This window comes from Varroa destructor, unplaced genomic scaffold (genome assembly GCF_002443255.2).
Source record: "Varroa destructor unplaced genomic scaffold, Vdes_3.0 BEIS01000001.1, whole genome shotgun sequence".
NCBI lineage: Eukaryota > Metazoa > Arthropoda > Arachnida > Mesostigmata > Varroidae > Varroa > Varroa destructor.
In genome coordinates this window covers 70808140-70834993 of record NW_019211454.1, presented here as the reverse complement: position 1 = coordinate 70834993, position 26854 = coordinate 70808140, and the positions used below count along the sequence as shown (strand labels likewise).

The window sequence follows — 26854 nt, the reverse complement described above, 5'->3', positions numbered from 1 at the left end:
TTCGGCTAATTTCGTCTTAGCGGATGTCTTTCTGGACGGCTGTATTTTTGGGAGTGGTGAAAGGGGTTCGCCCCTTTTCAACGCTGTCGCTATAAAGTGTGTCCCGTTGTGCAACAGAAGCATAGTTTAGCTGAACGCACAATCAACATGTTTGCCAAGGTACGCCTTTCAACAACAAGTACAACACTTGTGCCTCGTTGTGGTTGAGCCGCCTTTGAGAACGGCAGTACTCAAAAAGACTCATTTCGAGATAGAGAAAAAAACATGTGTTCATCGCTGTGTTGATCGGAGTGCAGTGAGAACACTAGTAACCCAGGATACTATTGAGCCGGAATATTTGTGGATAGCGTTGTGACCTCTGATTTTCTGTCTTGTTTTTCTTTGTATTGCAGATCATCGTCGCCTCTGCGGCTGCGGCTGCTGCCTACGCCGGAGGCATCGCTGCTCCCGCTTACGGCCTTGCCGCCCCTGCTCTGGCTCACGGATACGCTTCCCCAGCTCTCACCGCTGGATACGCTGCGCCTCTGGCTTACGCTGCAGCCGCCCCCGTAGCTAAGATCGCTGCTGCCCCTGTAGTGGCTAAGGCAGACATCGCCTACCCTCCCCAGCCATACCAGTTCGGTTATGAGTCTGTCGATGAGTATGGCACTAAGCAGGCTCGCCATGAGGTCTCTGATGCCTACAACAACAAAAAGGGTTCGTACTCGTTCGTCGATGCTCGTGGCATTTCCCGTCGCGTTGACTACGTTGCTGATGTTGCTGGATTCCGAGCCACCATCCACACGAACGAGCCCGGAACTGCTCCTTCGGCTCCGGCTGCAGCTCTCTACAACTCCGCGCCTGTTGCAATTAAGGCCATTGGTGCCGCCCCCGTGGCGGTCAAGACCGTTGCTGCTGCCCCCGTTGCCGCCTACGCTAAGGCTCCTGTCACTGCTCTCGGCTATGGACCTTATTAGATTGCTCATTAGTTCTATACCTTTTTTCACCTCTGTGATATTCTCAGCTCTCGTCTCATCTCTATACATTTTCTGTTTGCGAAAAAAAGGCATTATCAGTGTATCAAACCCTGCTGCCATTCGGTACTGTTCTATTTGCAGGCGCATCACCCCTGTTAGGAGAATGAACTGATGTTAAATAATAAAAAATAGTTACATTCGGGTAATTGGCGGAGCTTATTACGGCCGCCAAGAGTCCCAGCAGATAGCTGGCCGCGTTCGAAGCAACTCCACGGTCCAAACAACGCGTTTGGACAAACGTGATGATTAAAGAGACTGCAAGTAGTTTCTAAATGAGTGTGCAAGCTAACTTGATGACCCGAACGATTCGTTGTATCACGTGCGATAGGCATACTGGGTAATAGGAACTTGGAGGATAAGTGAGACTCGTCGGTGTAAATTAAAATGAATAAATTTCATTCAAAGGAGTACGTGTATCAGTTATTTCGGAACGTAGACTTATTTAAATTTATTATCGTTGATGTTCATGAGATTTTATTAAGCTCAAAAAAGCACCGTGTTCTACGAAGATTAGATCAAAATAGAATAGACAAATACCTTCAAAATTTTCTCTGTCGTACATACACTCAGCGCCTATGAGTAAAAAAAAAATGCGACTAGCCTTGAGGTTAGGTTTCTTAAAACGTAACTGGGCCGAAAAATGGAGGTCCTAGCAAGTGAACAAACACGCCAAAGGGCCAATCGTGTGTTGACTAAATTATAGATCGAGAAAATCGTTATCGTAGCTCTAGGCCTATTTACCTTTCTTAAAGTTGATGACTTTCAGGTATATTAGAATCGTATAGCTTTCTGGAGAACCTGTTGAGTCTCTTTTGGCAGTGATGTTTTTCAATGCGGCACCTATTCAAGTAGGAACTAAATTACTATTATAATAAACAGATGGATCTTACAAATAAACGATCCTCCGTGATGTACGAGCACATAAGTGTCTTTCTAGGTGAGAAATAGCACTACGAGAATTTGCGCATACATATTAAATAATAATTAATGATAATTGTTGGCCTCAGTCTATTATTGCAATCGTGTTGTTATGTTGTACCGAAAAGCCTGAATAAAGTGGGTCGTATCATATGTATTCTTTCGTACCAGAAACCTGCACCTAATTGTAACCCAACTTAAGGGTTACGTTCGTTCACGAGATGCACAAATTCGACTAGTAATAATGAAACCAGAACTGTATGGGGCAAATAGCGACTTACTGTTTATAGGGAAATCACTGGGGCTTCCACTGAGACGATGATAGATTAAAATATCTTGTGAATTGAATGCTCTTACCTAGAGCCTGGCGTCGTTACCATGTTCAGCTTTGAATAAAAGTGATTCATCTACTAACAGCCTTTTTTTTTTTGAGTAACGATCTGGCCCTTTGGACAACGTTATATTCACTGCTATGTATTATTATCAGTGGCTAGATGGGTAAGCAACCGATTTAGGACAACGGTCACCTACTGATCTCTCATTCCCACAGAATTGCCCACAGGATCGCTATATCAGTCGCGCCTATTGTTACAAAAGTAATCGCACCTTTATCAATCCGCAATTACTTGTCCCATCAGCACGCTTCAGTGTTCCTGCAGCATTTGTCAGCAACCATTTACCATCTCCTCCACTGACGTACTGCACGATTTCGTGATCAACTGTGTATGATGGCTTTTGAAAACGGACTAAAACAGACCGAAGAGTAATTGTGCAGTGACTGCGGGTGTCGACTGGAAACAGAGTGGGGCACAAAAGCACAAGTGGTGTACCCATTTTTTTTAGACAATAAGCCAAAACTAAAACAGTGATTTGTGCATGAAAACAACGAACTAGAGTACAAAAATAGTTTACTGAAGATGAAACGTAGCAAAGGCACATAGTGACCCCGGACAAGCAAATCCGGAAATTCTACTCTGCAGTTTACCTTAAAGTTAGTGCCGACACGATTTCCGTGACCCTGAAGGGCAGATTAAAGACTATACTTATATATATATGTATATATAACAGCCACATTTTTTACTGCGTGTCGACGAAACAACTCATGGCAGGATTGATATGCTGGTGTTAGTCGTAACTCCGCCAGTAGTCAACAGTGATGTTTGACCTCCTGCGACGGATGCCGCTTGAGCTATCGACTACAAAACAAGTAACTCGATAATTGGATCAAACGTCGGACGTCGGAGACTGGTGCCGATAGCCGCTAAAACTGTAGCGTAATACGTGGCCCCCGAAACATTATCTACGCCGTTGCTGTTAAAGCACCGACGTGAAAGATTTCAAGTTTTCGTTGGTGCCTGCTCAACGATAATTATGGGCGTATCAGGATCGAGAAAAACATCGTAATGATATAAACAACAAACGTTTCAGCTGTGCTGCAGCTTCGAGCGACATTGAGGGCTCCGATCATTGCGAAATTATATAGGATGCCCGATAATGTTAAAACATCTATCGGAATCAAACAGCTACCTAACTTGATTCGAGATCCAGCATGTGATTCGCGCAATGCAGGATTGATTGGTTGCTTAACTGTCCACGCTCGCAACGTGTCCAAAGCCCCGTAGCTGGCACCCCAGATCATCATACGGCTGGGTCTACGCAAGGATGGTCGAGACGACAAAGGGGCGCACCTGAAAATTTCAGTTTCAGAAAGCAGCGAACTAATTTTTGTTGGCAAAGCAATCTATGCCGCTGGTGTGGCCCCCGCCACCTCCGTCGATACCGATGCCCCCTAACACTCTTACCGCCGCAACTTCTATACGACGTCTACGCAGTCCTGCCTTCGCATTGACCATATCCCTCAATTCACTGGTTTTCACTGGTACGGGAATCGCTGGACCAGCGACCTTGAGACAACTGCTACATAAAGCAGTCTGTTTTAAAAGCGCCGTTTGTTCGCTGTAATCGAGAGTACTTGCGGTAACTACGGTAGGTGAACATGAACCTTTACGGAACGCCGAAGATAACCAACTTAGTAACACCTGCGTGATCAATGACGGTAATCATTTAATGACAAAATAGAATCTTGTTTACGTTCGAGCGATTCGAAATAAAATTGCTAAATGGCCGTGTGTCGCATAGCGCGCGAAATTATGTCAAATTCGAAAATGTATTAATTTTACCTAATATTACAATCGTATTTTAATCTATGTCTACGGCCTGCACAAATTTTGCTTTGTTTACTTCTGCCAAATTGACTTACAAACCTTGATTAGTCAATGAAATGGACAAATTTAGGGTGACGAAATACGGTAAAGTAATGAGATATGGATAACTATAGATAACTATATGGATCTATTGCCTATAAAGTTGTCCTTAGACTGTGAGACTATAACGTATCCTTCCATCGAATGAAGAATTGTTCATCTTAATAACATTGCTATCTACCAGTACAGTAACTAGCATAATTGCTGGCTAAATAGTGAAGCTAAGTTGAAGTTGAGGAGCAGGCCCAATCATTCTAATTTACTGATAATCACTTACTTCCCCAGCAACTGTGAAACTAATTTGCCTAATAAGCTTGGTTAACTTATACGTAGTATATAAGCTTATATATATATATATATATATATAAGCTTGGTTATTTAAACGCATAATTTTATGACAAGTATATGTTAGATTTCTGTATCCAGTGAACATCCTTTACGACTGAAGATAATCGACGATGTCAGCTTCTTTTTTATTGTATTTTATATTTATAGAATACAAGCTTCAACGGCTCATTTACCTACGACATAATCATACGTCAATAATATGCAGCCTGACTGATTGATATGTTGACGCAATCAAAGACCAACTTGATTGACCCTTAATTTTGGAATACCGGAAGCCATTTGCCGGCTTCAATGATTTTCGAATATTTCTGTATTCCTTGTGGACCTTTAGCCACTAATTAGATAATTTTTACTATAATTACAAGTAATTTGATGTTATTTGTTGGTGATTGATGAGGCTCCTAAAAATGTGGGTGTATAGCATAATGTAACAACAAAGGATGGAGTTAATATGGGTCGAAATTCGTCTAACGTCCTGTTAACGACAACCGGAGAGCCATGAGAAGGAACAAAATAAACTGCTATGTTCGTCGAGGATTATTTGCCTTAAATAGGTTTACTAAAACGTATTATTTTTCAAGAAGAACATCAGTGAAGGATAGCTATGTCAGTGGTCCATGCAGATATAGAACGAGTATTGTAATTAGCGACTAACAATATGAGATAGATAATGCAAACCCACTAAAATAGTGAATTAATAGAAAAAAAAAAAAAAAAAAAAACCCAGTATGCTACGATACATAGAACGCGGAATCCATTTTATATGATCGGTCATATCCCGCTAGCACAGATCGACTACAAGAATTTTATAAAAAGTTCTTTCATCAGCTTATTGTGTAAATCGCCCCATCGGCATAAAATAGCGGCTGCTCTTGTTTATCGTCTCACTTTTCTAATGTTTCTAATGCCAATCACTAAATGTTAGGGAAAGATGGGGCTATATCGGCCATTCCATTTCTTTTTTTAATAGTTAGACTGTGTTTCTATGAAAGTTTCTGCTTTTTTTGAGGCTGAGAATTTCGCGCGCTTTATATTACCGGATTCTTTTCTCCGACTGAATTTAATGTGAAGTGTGTATTATCAAAGCTCTTATTTACTATATCGACAATTGGTTGAACAATAAAAGCGCAAAGTAGCGAGCTGGTATCTCTTTTCGCTTGGCAAACCGAAAGCAATCTATGTTTCATTGAACTTACTAAGTATTCGATGCTCCAATTTTTGGCTTAGACGGGCTAGGGTAACCAAGGCATATATGGGCCTCATGGTGAATGGCGTTGACGATAATTAAACACAAAAATTATAACAAAAAGACGATTTTAGGGTCTAACTCGATGCGAAAATGTCAGGTAAATGTATCGAATGTAGCACATAGCCCTACTGTCAACGATAATTTACGATTGTAATTATCTTTGAAATAATTTTAGTAAGCTTTATTGACATCGATTGAAAAATAGCAATATTGTCGATATGTGCGCCACATAGCGGATAAATTCGATTATAAATCTCAATTTATAATAGATGACTATTTATATGAAAATCATGCATAACTACTTTAGTCGTACGGGCTTCAGCGCCATCGACCCTAGCTCTTTTTCATTAAATCTCGAACTCGAAATGAAACTCGTAGAGGTACTACTACTCGGCTCATTCAAAACCAACATTCACACAGAACTCTTTGAGAACCTATAGTAGGCAAATGATCATTTTTAACCTGCACTTTTTTGACGGTATACGATTATGAAGCACTGTATTTTCTAGTCATAGTCGCAGTTTTTTTCTTGGAAGAAAAAGATATTCTCTTCTTAGAAGAATAACAGACTTCTTCGCACAAAATCATTAGTAGCCCACAAAGCCCGACCTCGAGAGACCATATGGGCTTAGGATTTGTTTGTCTGTGATGGATACTCCCTTGAAGGCGAGTGAACTATAATGCATTCATGAGGGACACAGTAAAAGGGTCCCTAATGAATATACAAGTATCATTTCTTCCTCTTCCGTAGCTCGATATCGCTAAAAAAGCGTTAGTCAATGAAGCCCCTTAGTTTTGAGCTGGAACATCGAAGATGGGCACGTCAGGTCCTAACAAAAGTCATTATTCGTCAGGTAACAAAGTTAAGGTGTGGCGTATAGACGATTCTGTAGCTTAAAACATTGCTTAGAAGTGGATTGCTACATTTAAACACGGCGTGTTCGATATGAAGGAGCCGCTGCATTTGGCTTCTCGAGTTTTGACGACCACTGTCGTGAACCTTTTTTAAACGGATGTAATTGTAGCCAACCGCATACCTTTTACCTATACGTCCGTATAGAACTTTCATCATCGTTTTAAAAATAATACACAGGCTCACTCCATGTAAAATTCATAAACTCAGAAGAAACGTGTTCGATTAGCATTATAGCTGTTTGACATCAGCAAACGATCGGCATCGCAATCTACGGTGTCTTCACTCCCGATACCTAGCTCCGCAATCCAAACTCGGAGTAGACTGTTCTTATTCTTATACTGACACTGTAGCAAGAAAAACGTAAACCATGAAAGGCCTATCTAACAAAAAATAGTAGGCTTGCGCACTAGCGACAAACTGCTTTCCTCCACCGCCATCTCTCGCCGAACCACCAGATATAACGCTAATAGATAACCTGTACTCAAGTTATACTTAACTTTTTATTTGCAAACGAGTGGCTATAATTAAAACAGAAAACCGCGGCGTACTTTTACCCTAGATAGTATGCAAGCTAAGCATTACAGTATAACATATACTAGGAATTGGCAATTAACTCTCTTTGGAATATGTAGTGTTATCCATTGTAGCAGTCAGCGGTGAAGGCTCAACGTTAGTTGCCAGTGTCGAAGAAGGCCCGTATAAATATGTTTACATCAAGCAAAGCAACTAGAATTACGTGTGCCTGATCGTATACACGACGTCGATCTATTACGTCAGCAATGATCGTTAAAGATCTATTTTTTGATCGATTTATTTATACTGTAACCAACAAGCATGTGGCAGGGGACGATATTCGTCGCCTGACGCAACTCCTTACTCCGAACCAGAATATATGTCCCGATCAAAATTACAGACCGCCGTTTCGGAGGAAGTCAGCTCAAAATTGTACAGGTAAACAACGATTGTTTGTGCTATAGCCCTGAAGGAAAGAGACAACATCTAAAAATTTCTATAAAACCAGTTACTTCTAAGCAAAGCACATGATTCGTATTGGTACGAGCTTTATGATTCTGTGGCCAGAGACTCATAATGATTTTTTACAGATAACGGGTGTATCATTAGCAGCTGAGCTCAGATAAAAAAAAAAAAAAAAAAAACACTATTCCGCTCGTTTTGTAGTCTAAAGGTAATAAAAACTATTCACTTTCCACAGAAGTAACTTCCCTATAGTTACAGAAACTTTGTAGGATAGACAGTTTTTCATGCTTGAAATCTTTGCTGCAAGCTGATTAGTAGAAAAGTCGAAGAGCGACTATAAATAAACTTGGTAAGACTCGGAAATGATTCCCTGCATTCACTATTTCGATGTGACTTAAATCTCAACACATTGTTACGTTATGATTCATACTTGAATGTGTTTCCTCTCTGGTAGATCGGAAATCTAAGCTAGTGACTAAAATAATAAATCAAATAATAACAAATTGTTATTTTTTGTCCTTTCTTCTTTTTTGTTACTGTAGCTCTTTTATTTAATATAGAAAATATTGGAAACGTATTTGACGTTTTCCGTTACTTACAGTTGCAATATCTGTTGGAAGTCCTACAATATAAATTTTGACGTTAGAAGCAGAACTGTTATGGAAGAAGAAGGCAAACCAGCAATCGCTGATGGCCTATGATCAGCGCTATAACTGTGTCTATATAGCGATTAATCTTAGGCTCCCTCTTTCACCGGCGTTGATGCGTCACGCAAGCTTTAAGACCCGGGCTACATTTGCGGGTTCGGTAAATACGTGCGAGTAACGTGCACGTAGGCGATCGCGCCCAAATCTGCCCGTACTAATATATGCTTTTTCTGGGAGGTTTAGCAATGCTTCAACTGGTGTCCCGTTAAATCGTTCCGTAGGACTAGAAAATCCTTCTTCTCACTAGAACGTACTTTATTTACCTAGGCACTAGGAAGAAACACAAAGTTGTGTAAATTGCAGTATCTTCCATCCCATCGCATCTTCTCCCAATCTTAACTGTTGGGTTATTAGTCCGTAAGCAAATACAGAATTAAGCAGTGCCGCCAGGACGTTTCGGATGCTTACCACAGCAAAGAGACTTCACACCCATTCAATAATATGCATATTATCCGCCGTATTATTATAGTATTATCCGTCACGTCGACCAAGTTGTCGTTGCCGTAGGATTGTATCCTATAGTATATACGAACGAACATCGAGCTGCTCTATCTGCTCCGGCCGATGCCCTCTGCAGTGCCGTTCATGTCGTTGTAAAGGCCGTTGTCGCCGCCCCTATGGCTGTCTTCGCTATGGAGCTTACTGATTTTTTAATTTCGCTATAAAAGGCTATGGACATACCGTAAAGCATATTATTTTTTATCAACGTATCTCTATTTTCATCTTGGATCACTGTTGTCCGTGAGTCTTTAAAGATCTTGGTTCTGTAATAAGATAAATAATTGCAGTCCCCGAGTCGTGCTTGGATGTTGTCCTCAATATTGGTGACATTGTAGATTGCTACGTTATGTACAAGGCGAGTGCGGAACGTCTCAGATAATCCCAGACTTTATGATGCATATACATTTACTTAAACTGATACTTAAGCGATTTTATATTTGGTTTGAAAATCAAACGAGAAGTTACGACTTGAAGTTATTGACAGGAATTCATTTGTGTATTCTTTTAACTAGGAAAATATAATTAATATCTGTAGCGGACTTTTCAAATTGTACTATAATTTTTACGAGCTATATATAACTCGGTCCGACAGCATCGGACGAGGCTAAAAAGAGCATTGAATTTTTCTGCGCGGAACACAACTTAAGGTTTAATGCGTCTATATTGCCTAATAGAATGTATGGTTGTGCAGATCTTTCAGAGCTCGTGGCTACGAAAATTGACCAGTGGCTTTCAGTCGCTGTGTCACGTTGGCAACCATTTTCTATTTTTTTTTCCAAATATAACTAAATTTATCATTATGCTTATAGCGAGCTATCTTGACCGCAAGCGAGCGTGTTTAATTATTTGTTTTTATTATTATTATTATTATTGATTTCCCTGTATTTGCTAGTTTTAGACATTTTACTGCAGGACTGACCGGTTCAGAATAGTCTCCTTTGAACCTGTTTCAAGGTAGTTTCCTCTTCATTCGGCAGCCTTTTTGAACGTAACTAGTTATTGGGAATCTCCTGCGGCATTGAGCAACACAACTGCGAGCAACGTTAATACGGTTCGTATCTATTTGTTGAATATTTGTTTTATTCGATTTTTTTTTATCTATTAAAATTTAGTCGTAGCTATATGTCAAATATAATGTTGTGGATAAAGTCGAATAAAAAAAAAAAGGATATAATTAATTGACTGGTCTAACAATTGGTAGTAGTGGCGAATAGTAGGCACCGAAATAAAGGCGTTTTGAGTGCGATTACCCAATTGCAAATCTTGAGACAGGCCAGAGAAACTATGAACCAGACGATAAGCTTTAATGGAGTACGGCTCAGTGTTTAACTTGTCTGATCGTACTAACACGTAATCGATGTGATGACAAATCGCCAAAGGTACAATGTAGCAATGGATCTTAGTAAAAATAATCTAGGACCCAAACAGGACGCGACCATGTTACAATGATAAAATGCTCTATAATTTTTACGTTCGGTAGCAGGTTCGATGTAGAGATCCGTACAGAAATTAATGAAAGGATGATCCACCCCGAATCTGAATTCAGAATAAGCTTCAGCTGTTCATCTTTGCTTACTTACAGCATACAAAAAATAAATCGATGTGTTTTCACGTAAACGTCACTTTTAGATGAAATTTCGAGTCTACTAATGGACAGAATCCAGTTTCAGGCCGGTCAGGGACATGTTCTCAGGCATCAGGTGTAATTTTCTCTAAATACAATTTTAGCTTAAAAGCAGAATATTTTATAGACATCCAAATTATGTATTTAAATAACGATTTCTTATTTCTTAGAAGCTTTGAACAGCCTACCTATTTGTAGGACACTAATATGGGTAAGACCTGCCTCGTAAGCCGACAAACATCTTTAAACGGTTTTATTTACTCATTAATATTACCCGTCTCACGACAACTTCCAGAGGTGATATTTCTAAGTTGCAATACAATAGACTCGAAAAAAATATATATATATGTATGTATATACATACCTAAAGGGGGTTCAGGCAATTTTCCCTGTCGTATACTTAGTATAAAAATCAAACTTTGGTGTCAGAATCGGCACGCTGGATTTTTCTAATTAAATTAATTAGAACATATGTATCACGCCTTCACAACCGTCTTGATATATAAAAGTTCCATTTATTAGACGACCAACCAATCTTGTGCGTACGAAAAAAAAACAACGATTCGATAAAAGCAGCAACAATATCGTACCTGATACGGTATGATTGAATAAAAGAGATTACCTTTTTTTTAATAAAACTATCATTTCCTTGTATTGGCCTGTATATTTCTGGCTGAATTGTTTTCGCTTAGCAACTCGGCCGTCCGTATCTTTGATGGCAGCAATTACATCCCTGTTGAAAAGATGTTGAATACTTTGCCATACATAAACGGAAAAGCAGGTCTTATCCACCTATTCTAGTGACTGTAGCAACCTGACCAAAACTATAGTTATCGCTTTGGGAAGCGTTCGTCCAGTACCAGGGCCAAGGGCAAACAAAGTGTCTTCTGAAGCCAAGTTACCAATTCGAAAGTCTGCATGCATATTTTGATTATAAAGTTAACTGGATAACATATGATTAATTTGTGCTTTTTAATGTTGTTTTATTTTCATCTTTTTTAAACTGTTTTACCTTCGGTCACATATCACACGTCGTACATCTAAACGTCTTTATCATCAAAAAGATGATAGCATTAGATAAAATTTGAGCATCGAACCAAGCAGTGCAGCCTAGCGCCGTAAGCCCATGGGTCGACTACACTAGGAACGATTAGCTACTGACACTTGTAAAGTTACGCCATACGGATAGCTTATCGGCTATACTTTTGAGGATGCGGCGAAACTGTTATTTCCAAAGATTTCGAAACCTAAATTGGAATGGGTATGTCTTGAAAATTTTCTACACGTTTGCTCTAACTTTCGGACATCGAATATGCCCTTTGACACGCTCTTTTATGTAAAGTAAAATAATTTTAAGGATGAACTATTTTTTTTGGAAAATTCTATCTCGACGATCGTACTTGGATGATATAACATCGTGTTTGTATTGGAAAATTAGCGGCTTAAAATAAATCTACTCTTTGTTAAGTGTGTATCTGTGATAACTTGTTTTGCTATCTCCTGTGTATAAGGTTTAATTAAAATATCGTGGCAAAATCATTTCACATTCATGGGACGTATCAATGGTCCGTAGAAGCTCGTAGCGTAACGCAAGTATCTTAAATCGTTTACGGTGCTCGCAGTACAATGGTAAATCCACTTTCCCGTGTATCCGCCGGTTGGATGTTCGCGGGCGTCGCAAATTTTTCTGGTCTTTTGTGGAGTGGCGGCTTGGACTCGCCCCTTTAAACGGCGCTATAAAGACTGCTTGGCCGTCTACCGAAAGCGTATTTCACCAATACATCGAAAAATACAACATGTTCACCAAGGTATGGACGTGCTCCACCTGTACTATTGCTTCATTGTTAGCCCTACAGTGATCTCGAAAACGTCGAGCTAATCAGGAGTTTCCGAAATGCACAGAAGTTGATGTGTCTTGCAGATCTGGCCAACGCCACACAACTCGAGTGACAACAAACGTTGGATAAATGACAGTGCGTAAATGTGAATTTTGGTGTACAATAGGAAATGTGACGACTATAGTCCTTTTGTTTCTCTTTGTATTGTAGATCGCCGTCGCCTCCGCGGTACTTGCCGCCGCCTATGCGCGGGACATCGCTGCTCCTGCTTACGGCCTCGCTGCGCCCGCTTTGGCCGCTCCTGCTTTGGCTGCTCCTGCTTTGGCTGCTCCTGCTTTGGCTGCCCCTGCTCTGACCGCCGGGTACGCTGCCCCTACTCTGGCCGCCGGATACGCTGCCCCTGCTTTGGCTGCTCCCGCGCTTGCACATGGATATGCCGCTCCCCTGGCCCATGCTGCCCCCCTGGCTCATCCTGCCCCCCTAGCCTATGCTGCAGCCGCACCCGTAGCTAAGATCGCTGCCGCCCCCGTTGTAGCTAAGGTTGCCGTCGTTTACCCTCCTCAACCATACCAGTTCGGCTATGAGTCTGTCGACGAGTACGGAACCAAGCAGGCCCGCCACGAAGTTTCGGATACTTACAACAACAAGAAGGGTTCATACTCGTTCACTGATGCTCGTGGTCTTGCCCGCCGCGTCGATTACGTTGCCGATGCCGCCGGTTTCCGCGCCACCGTCAACACCAATGAACCTGGAACCGCTTCATCTGCTCCAGCTGGTGCCCTCTACAATGCCGCGCCCCTTAAGGCTGTGGCTACCGCCCCTCTCGCTGTCAAGGCAGTAGCGGCCGCCCCTGTGGCCGTCGGCCCCATTGCCGCCCACGGTTATGGACACTACTAACCTATTTTCAAGCCGTTTTCTAGAATATTCTCTAGAACCCCATAGTTCTGTGATACTTACGTCTCAAACTTCTTAGGTCTGTTGAGGAAACACTTTCGTTTCATATTCAAATAAATCGTTGTCGATAATTGTTACAATCCTACAAATAGTGTGATATTTTATGTGTAATTAGTTTATAAGAATGAGTAAGTATAAGAGTAAATAAGAATGTTTCCATATTTTATTCATAACTGATAGCCTAACATAGGCTTTATAATCTAAAAATGTTTATATATTTAATGGTATTGTGCACCTTTCTTCATTGGACGACCCTTTAACCTTAGACCGATCTATAGACTACACAGATCCAACCTAATGCAGTATGGTAAGCGCTTACCCCTTCCTAGTTTCTGGGCTAAGGCTTCACTATCCACTGCCATGGGTATACTTATTACCAACTTTCTTGTATTTTTTTTTTTGCAATTTCATCTTAGATAATCAAAGTTTCGCTAACTTTTAGAAACGTTCGACCGTATATCGTCATACACTATGCTATAGCTGATACTACTATGATAAATAGTACACACAGCGGTCTATCCGTAATTAGGAAACTCATAACAAAAACCACTATCCGGAAGTTATAGCGCACAATTCATTAGCGCTGCCTTAATAATCGCGCAGTATTTTATGTTTATTCCACTACTACTGCGTACAAAAAGTTTGAAAAGCTCTTTCCCAACTTTAACTAAGCATCTTCATACAGACATTGTCGTTTTGATGCAGCTTGGAAGCTTGTATTTCACCATTCTTCGGTATTTTGCTTCACTTGGTAGACATTAACCAGCGTTAAAATCTGACTTGCTAAATACTGGAAGCTTGTTGGTGTTCTATACATGACATCATCTCGTAATATTTTCGGTAATCAATAAACATTTTTTACTTTTTAATTGTCAAATACTCCTTGCATAATGTGTTTCCACCTATCTTCACGATTTCATACCTTAATTATAGAAAAAAACGCATGAAATATTTCATAGAGCGTATTCCTGGTATCAACTTTTAGATCGCGTACCCTGAGCCAACTGAGTAGTTTTCAATGCATTGCTATTCCTTTCATTCGTTGGAATCTTGCGACATCGTTGTTACATCGCGCCTTCTGCCGCTCTTATAGATTATCGACTACTTCGTAGGTTATATACCATTTTCATTTAGTTTCTTTGGAACTTCATTCCACGTATTTCGGACATAGTGGTGTAACGTCCTCGCTCACTTCGTTCTTTCGCAGATCTGGCCTTACGTCTCCATATTAATATGTTGATATCATCTTAATCATGACATCTTCTATTCCGATGCTTCTGATCCTTGATGCCTTTTGTTTGATCGCCATCGGTACTTTTCGGACAACCTTTTATCCTCTCACACAAGCGATACATACCCGCTGAATGATCTGAAGTAATGATTCCGGACCCAAAAGAACGGCATGATAAACTCCTTAGCGAGGTTTCAGCTCGACTATACCTTTGTTGTAGTACAATATAAGGCTGACGATGCTGATGCCCTGACGCATTTAATAGGTTCGATATTGGATGTATGTCCAGCTAAGAGCTTTAGCCATGGTTTAGCTTGCCCAGTGAATCGAATTAACACTACTTTGACACAAGAGTGTAATAACGTGTCTGCTCGATAACAACTAAAAATTGAACGTTACGTCTTCTTAATCGTAACCTCGGCTTTTATACTTATTGCAGGTTGGGTCTTAAATTTATAAGCCTTCAACGCATATAAGCTCCATAGGGTTGAGCCGTTACACAACGGGGGCGTACGTTCCATTTCTGAATCGGAACAATTTGATCTTCGTCCTTTGTTTTATTCAGTTTTTATTTCGGGTCGACTATTTTTAAGAAACATAATAAAACACGGGCCACATCCTTCGTTCGAGCTTTACCGGCCTCATCTCAGCTTTCTTATTGTTAAATTTGAATATCGAATGTTAAAGGAACCTCATATGCTCAACGGCAGTACAGTTAGGTCCACAACGAGTCGCCTCCTCGTCTCTTGTCGCATCGAATCCGATACAAAACCCGTGCTCATCTGCTCTTTCAATCAATCTAGAATGAGATGCATAATTATACGTAATATCCAGCTCAAACAAAAGACTTATACGAGCATGAATGGATAGTCCAATCATTATCTACGGACGTATCTAGAGTTACACTAATATCCTATTATCTTGATTATAATAATGTAACTTTATTTGAGACGTATTGCTAAAAGTACATTCTAATTCAGATGAACGAAAATAGTCTCCAGATCGTTCTAGCTACTAGAGGATTTCGGGGCATATTTGTCCTCAGACCCAGGTCACCATCTTACCTTCGTTGCCTCTCGAGCAACTGAAGTATGCAATCCTGCATCCATCTAATCATATCGTTGTGTCGTTGCAATTTTTGGTTGAACGTTCGATGTTGTTCGACAAACAGCCTTCGCTGAGCCTCGTTTATACACTGTGGTAACTTGCCGAAGGTATCAAGCTGCTTTCGAAGTGTGATGGCCCTTTCTTCGTAAATTTGAGACCTTAGTACGCACGTTTTTATTTGATACTCAATCACCTGCAATCGTACCCACGGACACCTCTCTTTTTTCGGACAGAAGTAATTAGACGGGGATGCGATCATCTGATCAGTGGTGTCTGGCGACCAAACGTGGTCGCCCTGCCCATGGTCCATTTGTACCTTGATTTATTTGCGTTGGCTATCTGCTTGCATATACCATGTGGCTATACATCGGCTTTTGGCAAAACATAATATCAACCGCTTATTAAGAATGGCCGCTTCGTTTCCTTGCGTCAAGAGATATCGACCAACGGTAGGACGCAAAATCAGGATCCGACCTCACATTGTTACGGGAACGTTTACTCTTTTACACGAAGCAACTGTAATCTTCTATTTAGGTACAATGGTACCATGATGCGAAACATGGTTCTAAAGTTGGATATGTTTAGAGTGAAGGAGATTCTATGGTAAACCGTCGTTTCGACGAAAGCACTCGTGAGCTAAAGCTGCATGAAACACTCGCTGTAGAGGAATCCCGCAAACGGTTAGATTGGACACAAGGCTATTTTGGACCTAACCTTTTTCACTCAGTTCGGCTATCGTAAGCAGGAAACGGTTATTGCTACCTGTCACTTTCTATTTTAATAGAAAATTTTAGTAGTACATCCTTCATTCACAAATTTATATACATATATATGTGTGTGTGTGTGTGTATCTGCAAATAGATACATGTCTTGATTATATCTTTGTTTATGCAGTTTCAATATTATACACCTTGGAACACACACAAGTCGAAACTATAGCGTAGAGACTTTCCTCTATCAATATAATACTTTAAAAAGCCAAAAAACAACGACTAATAAATATTTTTACATTCTTAGTAATTCCGTTTATACATTTAGATATTTCTAGAACTCACACATCTGCGTATGTGTATGATATTTCACATGAGTATAAAATTTTTATATATGTTCATAGACGTCAATTTACTTGTTTTTTATTAATATACATAGCTGCTTTTTAAAAGAAGCCATTCGTTATGTTATGTTTTTAAAGGATATTTATTCATCACAAGCTTGATCATAACCATTAAGCCTTTTTTATCATTACAATAGATTATTTGAAGACTTTTTAAAACAGAATTTTGCCGGAAATCAGCGGAACAAAGTGTTCTGTGAACTTCCTCCAAACGCCTTCAAGAATATTTCTACTTTCAAAAGCTGTCTTTGCGTTTTCTGCTCAGCCATCCGATCGCGTCGACAAAATCAGTACCGTTTCTATGTGCGAAGTGTTCAGACAAATGAGCGAATCAGCAATGTATCAGACGGACTCTTCTGTTCCACTACGATGTTGATGCCCAACATGCGTTTGGGCAACGGGTCGACCGCAGAATATACCATACTCTAATCTAATGTTGTGTAGGTTGTTGGATAAAGGGCCGTTAAAGGACCTCGAGATCACATTCGTTCGTGTCCTACTCTGAGAATAGTGCTACGTCTGCAATCATTGAAAGGCAACATTTTCTAGCTTTACCCTTTTTTTTTTATTTAGCCCGATGCAAATGCTGACAACGGGAGGTGCATCAATAGTAGCATGTTGAAACGACAAAGCCAAATAAAGATAGCGCGAATGAAACGGGTTTTAATGTAGCTCTTCCTGCACATTAACTTACTGTTCTACCAGAAACATATAAAAACAGATGATTCGAGCATTATAACTCTTCGGCATCATATAGACTCAAAAATATGGTCTCGTCTTATAGATACGCTCTGAAATACGCCGAATAGTAACAAAGTTACCATAGAACGCATTCGAAGCGGAAGCGTTTGACGCCGCACCGTACCGAATAGATCATTTGCTCCCACGAACAGTTCCTAATGTAATGAATTGTACTTTATCCTGTGCACGTCAAAAGCCAGCTGAAAAAAGCGGCCCCACTTGGCACTTGAATGCATTGAATATGCGCTTTTAAGTTTATTCTGCGTGTAACTTGTGATAAACCAGCTTCCCTGCTTTAGGTACAGCGTTGATTGGTATATCATGAAATATATCAAGCGCCTTGTGCGGGGACCCTGGCCGTAAAGCACTTGCGGACGTGAATGTACGCTACAGATATTCTAATACCCTTGACGTGTGTCGTGCGTGGATTAAGAGAAGCGAATCTTTGCCGCGAAACACAGACGCAAGCCTTATGCCCCTAGACATCCGGAAATAAGAGTTTTCGCGATTTATTGACGAGTGTGTCACGGATTTTCTATCCGTAACATCACGGTCTATTCCTATGAACTTTGGCACACCTTATTCGATCGCCATTTTTGCATAGTTGCGCCACAGGGGTTACTTAAAAAATAATAATTATATATACTTACTATTTATAATTACGTTATATATATACAAAAGCCGTCTTTGTTGTGGTAGCTTTTAAGCTATACGATCTCTCGTAGCAAACCTATGTGAACATATCTGAGGCCTCTTAGTAGCCATAGTTCCACAAAGTGCAAATTACCTATCAGGCGGTAGGGATCACTTTGAAACCACGTCTGTGGCAAATTATCGGAATGCCATAGAGATGCCAGCGAAACTAGTAGAACCGCATGGCAGATGCTTAAAGGCATCTCACCAATGCCTGTGTATATTAAGAGTTATGTCACATGATTTCACTTAAAATTTCTCTATAATCGTGCACATAGATCGATCTCTTCCACGATCCGAACAAAGGGCTTTTTACTAAAGGAGCAAATGAAGGAGCCTCAGTCCAAATAATAAGGAAAAGAGATAGGCAGACTTGTGTAGATGTTTGCACATCTACAAATACGGTACCGTATCACAAAGTTGTAACTATATAAAGACATTATTCGACGTGTGCGCGACGTTTATACACCGACGAAATGTTATGTTGATTCTACGATTGGTTTTTATGTTTATTCAGGCTTCTTAGTAAAGTGATCTAGCTACGAACGATCGGCCTTTCAATGCGATGCGTCTTTGCCGTCTTGTTATACTCAGTTGCCAAATACTGAGACAATGGGACTGCCAAAGGTACCAAATAAAAACAATACACCTACCTACTGCTTTAATGCGTTGTTAGCAGAAATGAGCTAATTCGAAGCAGCGAAAAAGACTTCGTGTGTCACACTGTCAGCCCGTGATGTCGGTACAATGGCGGTCGGTGCTGTACTGGCAAGGAATAGAACTAGTTCAGTCTTAAACAAAGCGCCACAAGTAATTTTTCCTCGAGTTACTCTCTAACCTTGTCTGAACAACCGACGTTGTTGGAACCGGTTCGCTGGTCAGTAGACACCAACACTGAGCAAGGCTAGTAAAAGGACAGCATAGATCCTTGAAGGTATCTCGTGAACGCCTACGTACATTTGACAAAGGCAATGATCGTTGAGCTTGCTAAATTTGCCCACGTGCCAGAGGGTCCTTGTGGTCACGTTCGACCGTCGTCTCCATACATTACAGAATTGACGTTGCAGATACATGGAAAACCACGGCAAAAATAAGGCACAACACTCCAGCTATTTGGCTTCGCCCCGATTAACTAGTAGATATAGGAAACGAGATAGGTATTATAGCTCCAACGAGTTCCAGTTCTTGCAACGATTATGGCGATTCATCTAAGTCACGGAAAGGATCACACCCGATCTTCGCGTTGAATGCCATCGGCATGCTGTACACATTTGCCGCTTGATTACAGATTCACAAATACGTTCCACAGTCCCATAATTTTGCCCCATCTTGCAGCTGGCAGCACGAAAGACACAATATGAAGCTTTTTTCGCTACTAACATGAGTGACTTGAATATAAGGAATAATCTTAGCAGTTGTTAATAGAAGAGTAGGAAGCCAGATACAAAACGCTATGAAAGGCAAAGTAATGTCTGGCATTTACTTGGCATTCGGTGGTCGGAGTGATTTAGAAAGGCGAATTCAGTCCGGCCGCATCCAAACGGCCACAGGTCTTCGGCCGTTACCATTAATAGGAACGCGAAATCAATCGGACACTAAACCTCGATTCGAATCTGAGTTCGATGAGTGAAAGGTACATCTTGGCAAAAAACTTTCCAACTATAGATACGCTATACTTTCATTACAAACGGAAGATGCAGCCCTAAATCGGACAAGGCTAGTACCTCGCCGATCGAATGGCGCGACTGAGCTTAAGCGGGCTACATAATATGTTACCTTTGGTTACGCCTGATGTTACTATAATTGTTTTTGTTATCCATTGCCAGCGATCCCTTGCGATCGCCAAGCCCCCTTCTGTGCTCCACCGAGAACTAGCTTTATGCACAATCCTATGTGCTAGTAATTCGAAGAGAGGCTCATACAACATTGTGCCATAAATCATCCGTTTGATAATAGGTTAAGAAATTTATTTGTACAAGCTTGACGTACATTCGGATTGTGTACGGCATTTTCCGATATGTGGCAAAGCATCTATTGCATTATTGAGTAAACGCTAGAAACTTCGGTGCATAACAGGCCAAAGGGCAACAGTTTCTGTTATCGTTACAGGGTTAGTGGAAACAACCAAAATGATTTCGCCCGTTTTGGGCTTATTTCAAAATTTGTATTTACGTCGGGTCCCGATAGGTGCGTTTTCCTGTGATTATAGCACATAATACTGGGACTCAGAAAGGGGTTCTAACACCGGGTGACACTCCAATATAAATAAATTTCTTTATTTAGATTTTTCGGCACAGAGTACCGTGCCTGAATCGTATTTTTTGCTCAGGCCTTGCCGCTAAGATTGTGTCCGAATAAACGTAAATATGTCAATGATCTTTTTTTTTTTTTACTAGTGCTAGAACTGTCATTTCTGGTGGTTATCTTCTTCGTTATTTAATGCAATTATCATCCACTACAATTGCATTTCTGAACCCTTCAGATCTAACACCCATTTAGAATCATCCGGTTTGCCTTATGAAAGCCGTATAGAGATCGAAAATACATTGCGTAAATAAACGTTTTTGATCTTTGTGAGCGTTTGACTAGATTGGACAATAGTTCATTTTTGCTCAACTTGCGAACTCAGCTTACTCTGACGATTTCGCTTTCTCGTTTCCTACGACATCGAGCGGGTGTTCTTGCAATACCAAAAACCATGGGGGAACGTATGCCCGTCACGATAAACATCTCGCTAAAATTTGTTGTAATTTCACCGCCATACCCTATATTCTTTTCCTGTATAGACAATAAAGGGTGCAGTAGTGTATTAGATATTTTGATTTTCAACCAATGTCCTGCAATAAATCCTATGTTGACACTTCGTAAGCCTATTTAGTACTGATATTAAATGGAAAGCTTCAAAAGTGACACTATCACTAAATAATATATTTCTCAAAGGATCTAACCCGACTAATTCAGATCACTTTGCTTGGTAATTGAAATCTTTGCTAATTCTAACTTTATGCGTTGGATGGAAAATTAATCGCTTATGGTTCCATCAGATTCGAGCAAAATTTAAAGATTGAAATGTTCATTGAATTTGTTTATGCTCTTTTTTCCGGTAGTAAATTTATAAACCTTCTAGCACTTTTAGTCGGCGAATACTTCAGCGTCCATGTTTATTTATAATTACTCGTTTTACTACATTTCTAGATACTTGTCGGTTGTAGGATCTGAAGTGAGGTCCTCTCTGATGCTATGAAGTAAAAATGTTCTATACGCATTGTTAATGGAAATAATCTTAACATGCTTACTAATAATCAATAAATTCTAGTAACAGACTGACCTCAAACAAAAAATATAATACTTACTAATTAATTTTAGCACCAAAATAAGTGTTCTGCTCCATAATCCATGCCATCGACTAAGCTAGAAAAAGCTAAGCATTTTGAAAGACACCACCCGCCTAGTAAAAATAGATTATTAAGGGTCATAGTTCCAGAACTATGGCAGTGGTCGAAGTCTGGACTGAGCATCCTAACAAAGAGTTATATCATTTAATAGTCAGGAACGCTAGTTAAACATTAACAGGTTAACACCAGTGAGTTCTAGATTGCTGGGTACCTAACGAGAACGAACGAGAAAGAACCTAAAACTCACTATTATTATACGTAGTTCCTACAATAAAAAGCATAAGCGATCGGAACATAAACATGGCACCAGTGCGGCAGTGAGCTATTCAGGCGCTGATTTAACTGAATAATGTGGTAATATATTCTAAATAAACATACATATTTATATACGTGGGTAGTAAAATAACTAACAGATATCGAATATAGAGATAATTCATATATCAACAAGATGTATTAACTTGTTACGAGCAAATATGGCGACCTTTCAAATTAAATATATGTGAATCAGTTGGGCTAGAACAATTATTTTTAACACGTATGAGAGGTACTTTTCTTTATTTTTTACATATTTATCCTAGCGCTTTGGCAGCTTTCGAACAGGAGTTTCTATATGTAATTTATCTGTCGATGGCTTCTTGGAGTGAATCGATAATGGGGTATGCTTGCTTACCAATGTTCCCTTTTAGGTTATTGAAAGCCACTTGTAATCCCTCGAATTTGGATAAGCCGGTTGAGGCAAACAATATGGGAAGTAACCGAGACATGGTGATTGGGTGTGGCGTTGTCATCAGGTAATCGGACCGCATGCTTTCGTTTGTCATGCCTACGGCCCCTGAGCCTTTTAGGAAAATCGAAATAGTAAGCTGCATTCGGCGAGCACTTCACAGTAGCAGATGCCTTTAAGAACTGAAAATAGCTCGATCACCTTACGTTCGAACCTACTCGACACTTGATTTTGGGGACACCATTCTCCCACCTCTAGCTTCTTGGCAGGTAATAGAGATAAAACATATCCCGTCTCAGGCCGCCATATGCTTCAGGCGGGTTTTTTTGTTGACTAAAGTTCGCCATTTCTTACTTGTTTCCCAATATTTAATATTTGAACAATTCAGTAATATGTCGCACGTAAAACTCCAACTATTGCCGACACGCTAAGCTATGTTTGCGTGAAGAGCCGACTCGGTTTCATCGATGCGTACTTGCCCTTCAGGTCTCGAGATCTAGTCATCTCCTTGCCGGTATTCAACACTCCGGTCTCCGTTCTTAAGGTATCGGCATTATGCACATACTGTGCTTTCCTTTAAGGCCTCCTTGCCTCATATCTTCATCAATTTTCGATTAATTTTTTCAGTGCTGTATCCTTCAGGGAACAAAAATTTGACAACTAAGCGTTGATTCTCGAAAATTAAAGATCTTTTTGTCCGAAGTCATTTCTCTTGGAGTAGATACAACCAATTTTTGCTCACACGTTTCTAGAAGACTTAAATATCTACTAGCCAAAGTTAGTGGTTTAAGAGTCTTCAGCCTCGAAATTCGCCAGATTCGCTTAGATACAACCAAAATACAGAAATACATTTCAAAAACATGTGTTCATCGTTTTAAGAAGTGTGGCTTCGAAACGCTTTTCTTATATTAGTTTTCCTTGTCAGTTCTAATATGAAAACTTATACCCATTTAACTAGAGAAAACCCTCGCATTCATCAACATAACCCAAAAGCAAATAAAATAGACCCCAACAATTGTTCTATTTTGTAATGACTGAATATATAACACATCGAAAGAAAGACACAGCCATTACCACACTGGAAGCAGATCTTGTGATAAAACGTAAATGATAGTCATAGCTTACATCCTGAATATTCGTATATTATAAACGCAACTATTTTACCGCTTCATTGTAAAATAGCCCATTAGTGACTCTCGTTTATTTTTTACCGAGTCAGTGTCCTCTGTGAGCCGCACGAACTAACAACAATATCACTCTAAATCAAAATCTTATAAAAACAGGTTCTTTGTATTGACCCTAGCAATATTTTACCATGGGCATAATGAAGAACGTAACTGGACAACAACGGCTGCCTGCTTTCGGCTTATTAGATCATCATAGGACTGTTCCTTTTTCAAACGGTACTTGGTCGTAGCCGTTCAACTATTTTGTTAAATATCACCCAGACTATAACAGGCTCATCGCCTCGCTTAATAAAGGATTCGTCATTTTGAACAGTTGGTACAGTTTGAATAGACGTTAAACTACTTGATAGGACGCCGAAAAGTTGACGTTGCATCTTTAGAACACATGCTTGTAATGTAAGGTTTATCTTGAGGACGCTTGGGCCTACTTTGGTGATTTTAAAAGGGTACAGATTGAAGCCGGTCAAAGGCAAGCCTTTGTTAGATATGCCACCGTGGCGGTAATGTTGTACAGTAATTATAAGTTTCATTTTATTAAATTTTTTCTTTTTTTTTTTAATAAAATTAAAAAAAAGGACTTTGTATACTCATAAAGGGCGTAACCAATAGTACGTGACTCAGGATAAGACCGAATGGGGCTCAAGATTTTATGTCTGCCGGTATATTAAAGGGTGCTGGATCAAGGCGGTCTTGAACGGTAAAGATCCTATGAATGCTGTTTCTCTATCGTTTCAGAAGGCGGAGCGTTCTGTTGGTGCTCCATGGATAGTAATATTATATACCTAAATCGATGTACAGTCATATTCTACTAGATAGGTGTTATGTGATATTGCCGCCAGCGATACCGGGGCATATCTTAAGTTTTTAAGGCATTTTACGGATAAGTTTTCTTAGCTGTAATGGAAAGTATAAATGTCCCACAGTATCTAAAGCAAGTACCTCAGCATAAGGCTCTCGAATGACAAAAATTAGGAGGAGCGTGCAGCACTCAACCTCCTGTATGTAAAAAGAACAAAAAGATATTTATTGGTACGGTTTATAAAAGCAATTTGGAGCGCTAAGCCGGGTAGAGAGCTAGAGCTACGATCGAGAAATCTACATACAAATGCTATGTTTCACTTCATCAAGCAATTACATTTGGCCAGCGTGGACATAATTTAGTTTACACCCGTAATATAATGAATTGAGCCACATCATAGGTAATTGGCTTTAGGCAGAAGTATGCGTGCTGGCAACTCCAGTGCAAATAGGAACTTATATCTGCGATTATTAGGGTATTATTAAATAAATATTGTATATATAGTACACATTGTTTCATCCTTACTGATAGAGGAGGCATTATAGATAAAAAAAAAAAATAAATAAAAAGCATAATCATTAAATTCATGCACGGGTAAAAGAAACTTTTTACACACAAGCTTCAAGTAGGCTTAAAGGAAATCTCGTAAAACTTTTTTTCTCTTCGTTTTCTAAACTAGCGCTGCGCTTAGCACGAAATCGAAAGCACCGTACGCTGATTCCTGCCAGAATACGCCAAAATGACGAAGTAAAATTTTTCTAATGCCATGGTTTCTTTTTAAGATACCCACAAGTACGTTTGAATGTTTTAATAACTGGGTGATTTTAATTCTATCAAATACTCATCTCTTTACATGTAACAAAAGGTTGACTTTTGGTGGAACCCCATACGTAACGGTTACTTGAAAAATATGGTCAGCCAATTCTATTTTAATCCATTTTCCCCGATGCAGCCGTAGTTGCCACAATAAATGTTCATTAAGATATAGAACACTCGAAATGCCCCATGTCTATAGGTGGTATAAGGCATGTACAATTTAATAACGTGAAGCAAACCAAGATAGTTCCAATTGTGCTGTTTCTCTTTTTGATCAAATAACTTTCCAACTTTATTTTTGAAAAGTTAATACTATACAAACTATATAATAATTTCTTATGGGGTTTATTGTAACATCACGAAAATTGAAAATAATGAATATTTTTTTGGGATCTTGGGTATTTTAAAAAAGTTATAAATAAAACGTTTATAAAAAAAAAAAAAAAAAAGTGAAAAAAAACTATCAAATGCTGTACAAAAAGGTTCCACAGTAAACATAGATTGATATAATTATAGTCACCCTAGACTAAACGATTCCAGAAAAGGCTGGAACGCGGGAAACAAAAGAATAAAATAATTTTTGCTCAACAGTTACACGTGTTTTAAACTTTCCTCTCATAGCGAAGATTAGCCGGAAACATTCGTGTTACTTCTCGTAATAGCACACCCTTCGTCTCAAACACCACCATTAAATTAAGGATAAATTGAAAAAAAAAATTATTATATAATAGCATTGCAAGCTATGTCTAATAATCAAAAGCTAGCAGAGTTTGTATATATATAGATATTCTAGGATCTCGAAAATGACAACAAGGTCCGCGGCTAAGAAATAATAGCAACTATAAGTTAAGCAGTGAGCGACCTCCTGCTTTTAGGGATACAAGCAGGACAAAAAACGATTTAAAGCATCTAATTTCCTGCCGTTTGACAATATCGTTGGCCAATCACTGTTGCGGGTCCTAGGCACTCTGAAAAGCTTCCCGAAGTGTTCAGATATAAGGCGTAGGAACGTGAGAGGTAGCAAACATTGACGCAGTGACTGTTAACCGAGCGTCAATCCCCAGCTTAATAGTACGGCGTTGTACTGTACTATGTTGTTGCTTTGGCTGCCGATCAGCGGCACAGATACAGTTACAAACTGATACGTCAAGTTCGAAAGGAACGCTTTTTTTTCTATCTAACAACTACAGGACGCGACAGCTGAGACCGTGGCACGGCAGCACCGAAACGAACACCAATAACGGCAACAACAACAGCAGCAGCAAAAGGCAAAAAAAAACAGTTTGTCTAGTTCTTGTAGCTTTTTGTGTTTTTGCTGTGGTTCTTTGTAGAAAAACATGCAGCGTCTATGGGGATACGATATGCGACGACGAAGGCTTAACCGGCAGTACAGCGATCGTTTTATTCATCTCGGTCCTCAAGGAAATGTGAGGAACATTTGCATAAGAATGAATGATCTTCTTGGCTAGACAGTTTACCACTTGTCAAACAATAAAAAGACACTTTGGTAGAAGTCCCTGAGCTAGATAAATGGTACACTATTTAGTAACGTTTATATAGTTCCAGGAATAGGCAATAGAGAAAAAACCTACTACAGGTTATGTTGTTCTGACCTGTTGATATATTTCTGATATAGAGTTGTAGACTAGTTGTTTTCCAGCTGTAAATCGAGACTGGTCAATGACCAAAAATTTTAAGCTTACGATGACCCACGAACACCCCGTATTACCTCCT

General features: G+C 39.7%; 3 protein-coding genes across 3 annotated transcripts; 2 read left to right on the top strand and 1 right to left on the bottom strand.

The window, feature by feature from the left end:
* LOC147759043 (uncharacterized) lies at nucleotides 1–1423 on the top strand. Its single transcript, XM_086977815.1, has 2 exons — nucleotides 1–159; nucleotides 393–1423. Exons 1-2 carry the CDS (start codon nucleotides 148–150, stop codon nucleotides 954–956), a joined length of 576 nt encoding a protein of 191 aa, XP_086833941.1. The 5' UTR covers nucleotides 1–147; the 3' UTR covers nucleotides 957–1423.
* A 10779-nt stretch (nucleotides 1424–12202) lies between these two features.
* Nucleotides 12203–13402, top strand: LOC111245618 (uncharacterized). Its single transcript, XM_022794251.2, has 2 exons — nucleotides 12203–12329; nucleotides 12570–13402. The coding sequence occupies exons 1-2, from the start codon at nucleotides 12318–12320 to the stop codon at nucleotides 13254–13256; spliced, it is 699 nt and encodes a 232-aa protein (XP_022649986.2). The 5' UTR covers nucleotides 12203–12317; the 3' UTR covers nucleotides 13257–13402.
* Nucleotides 13403–13473: 71 nt separating this feature from the next.
* Nucleotides 13474–16419, bottom strand: LOC111243115 (uncharacterized). The gene is made up of 2 exons (XM_022788211.2): nucleotides 15609–16419; nucleotides 13474–15343 (listed from the first exon to the last, which is right to left on the bottom strand). The coding sequence occupies exons 1-2, from the start codon at nucleotides 15959–15961 to the stop codon at nucleotides 15226–15228; spliced, it is 471 nt and encodes a 156-aa protein (XP_022643946.1). The 5' UTR covers nucleotides 15962–16419; the 3' UTR covers nucleotides 13474–15225.
* Nucleotides 16420–26854: the final 10435 nt, after the last annotated feature.

Bases quoted from the DNA above. Each gene is read 5' to 3' on its own strand.
- LOC111243115 (XM_022788211.2), bottom strand. From the start codon at position 15,961: ATGGACCATGGGCAGGGCGACCACGTTTGGTCGCCAGACACCACTGAT. The intron at 15,344-15,608 runs GTAAGATGGTGA...ATCTCATTCTAG, and splicing joins TTGCTCGAGAGGCAACGAAG to ATTGATTGAAAGAGCAGATG.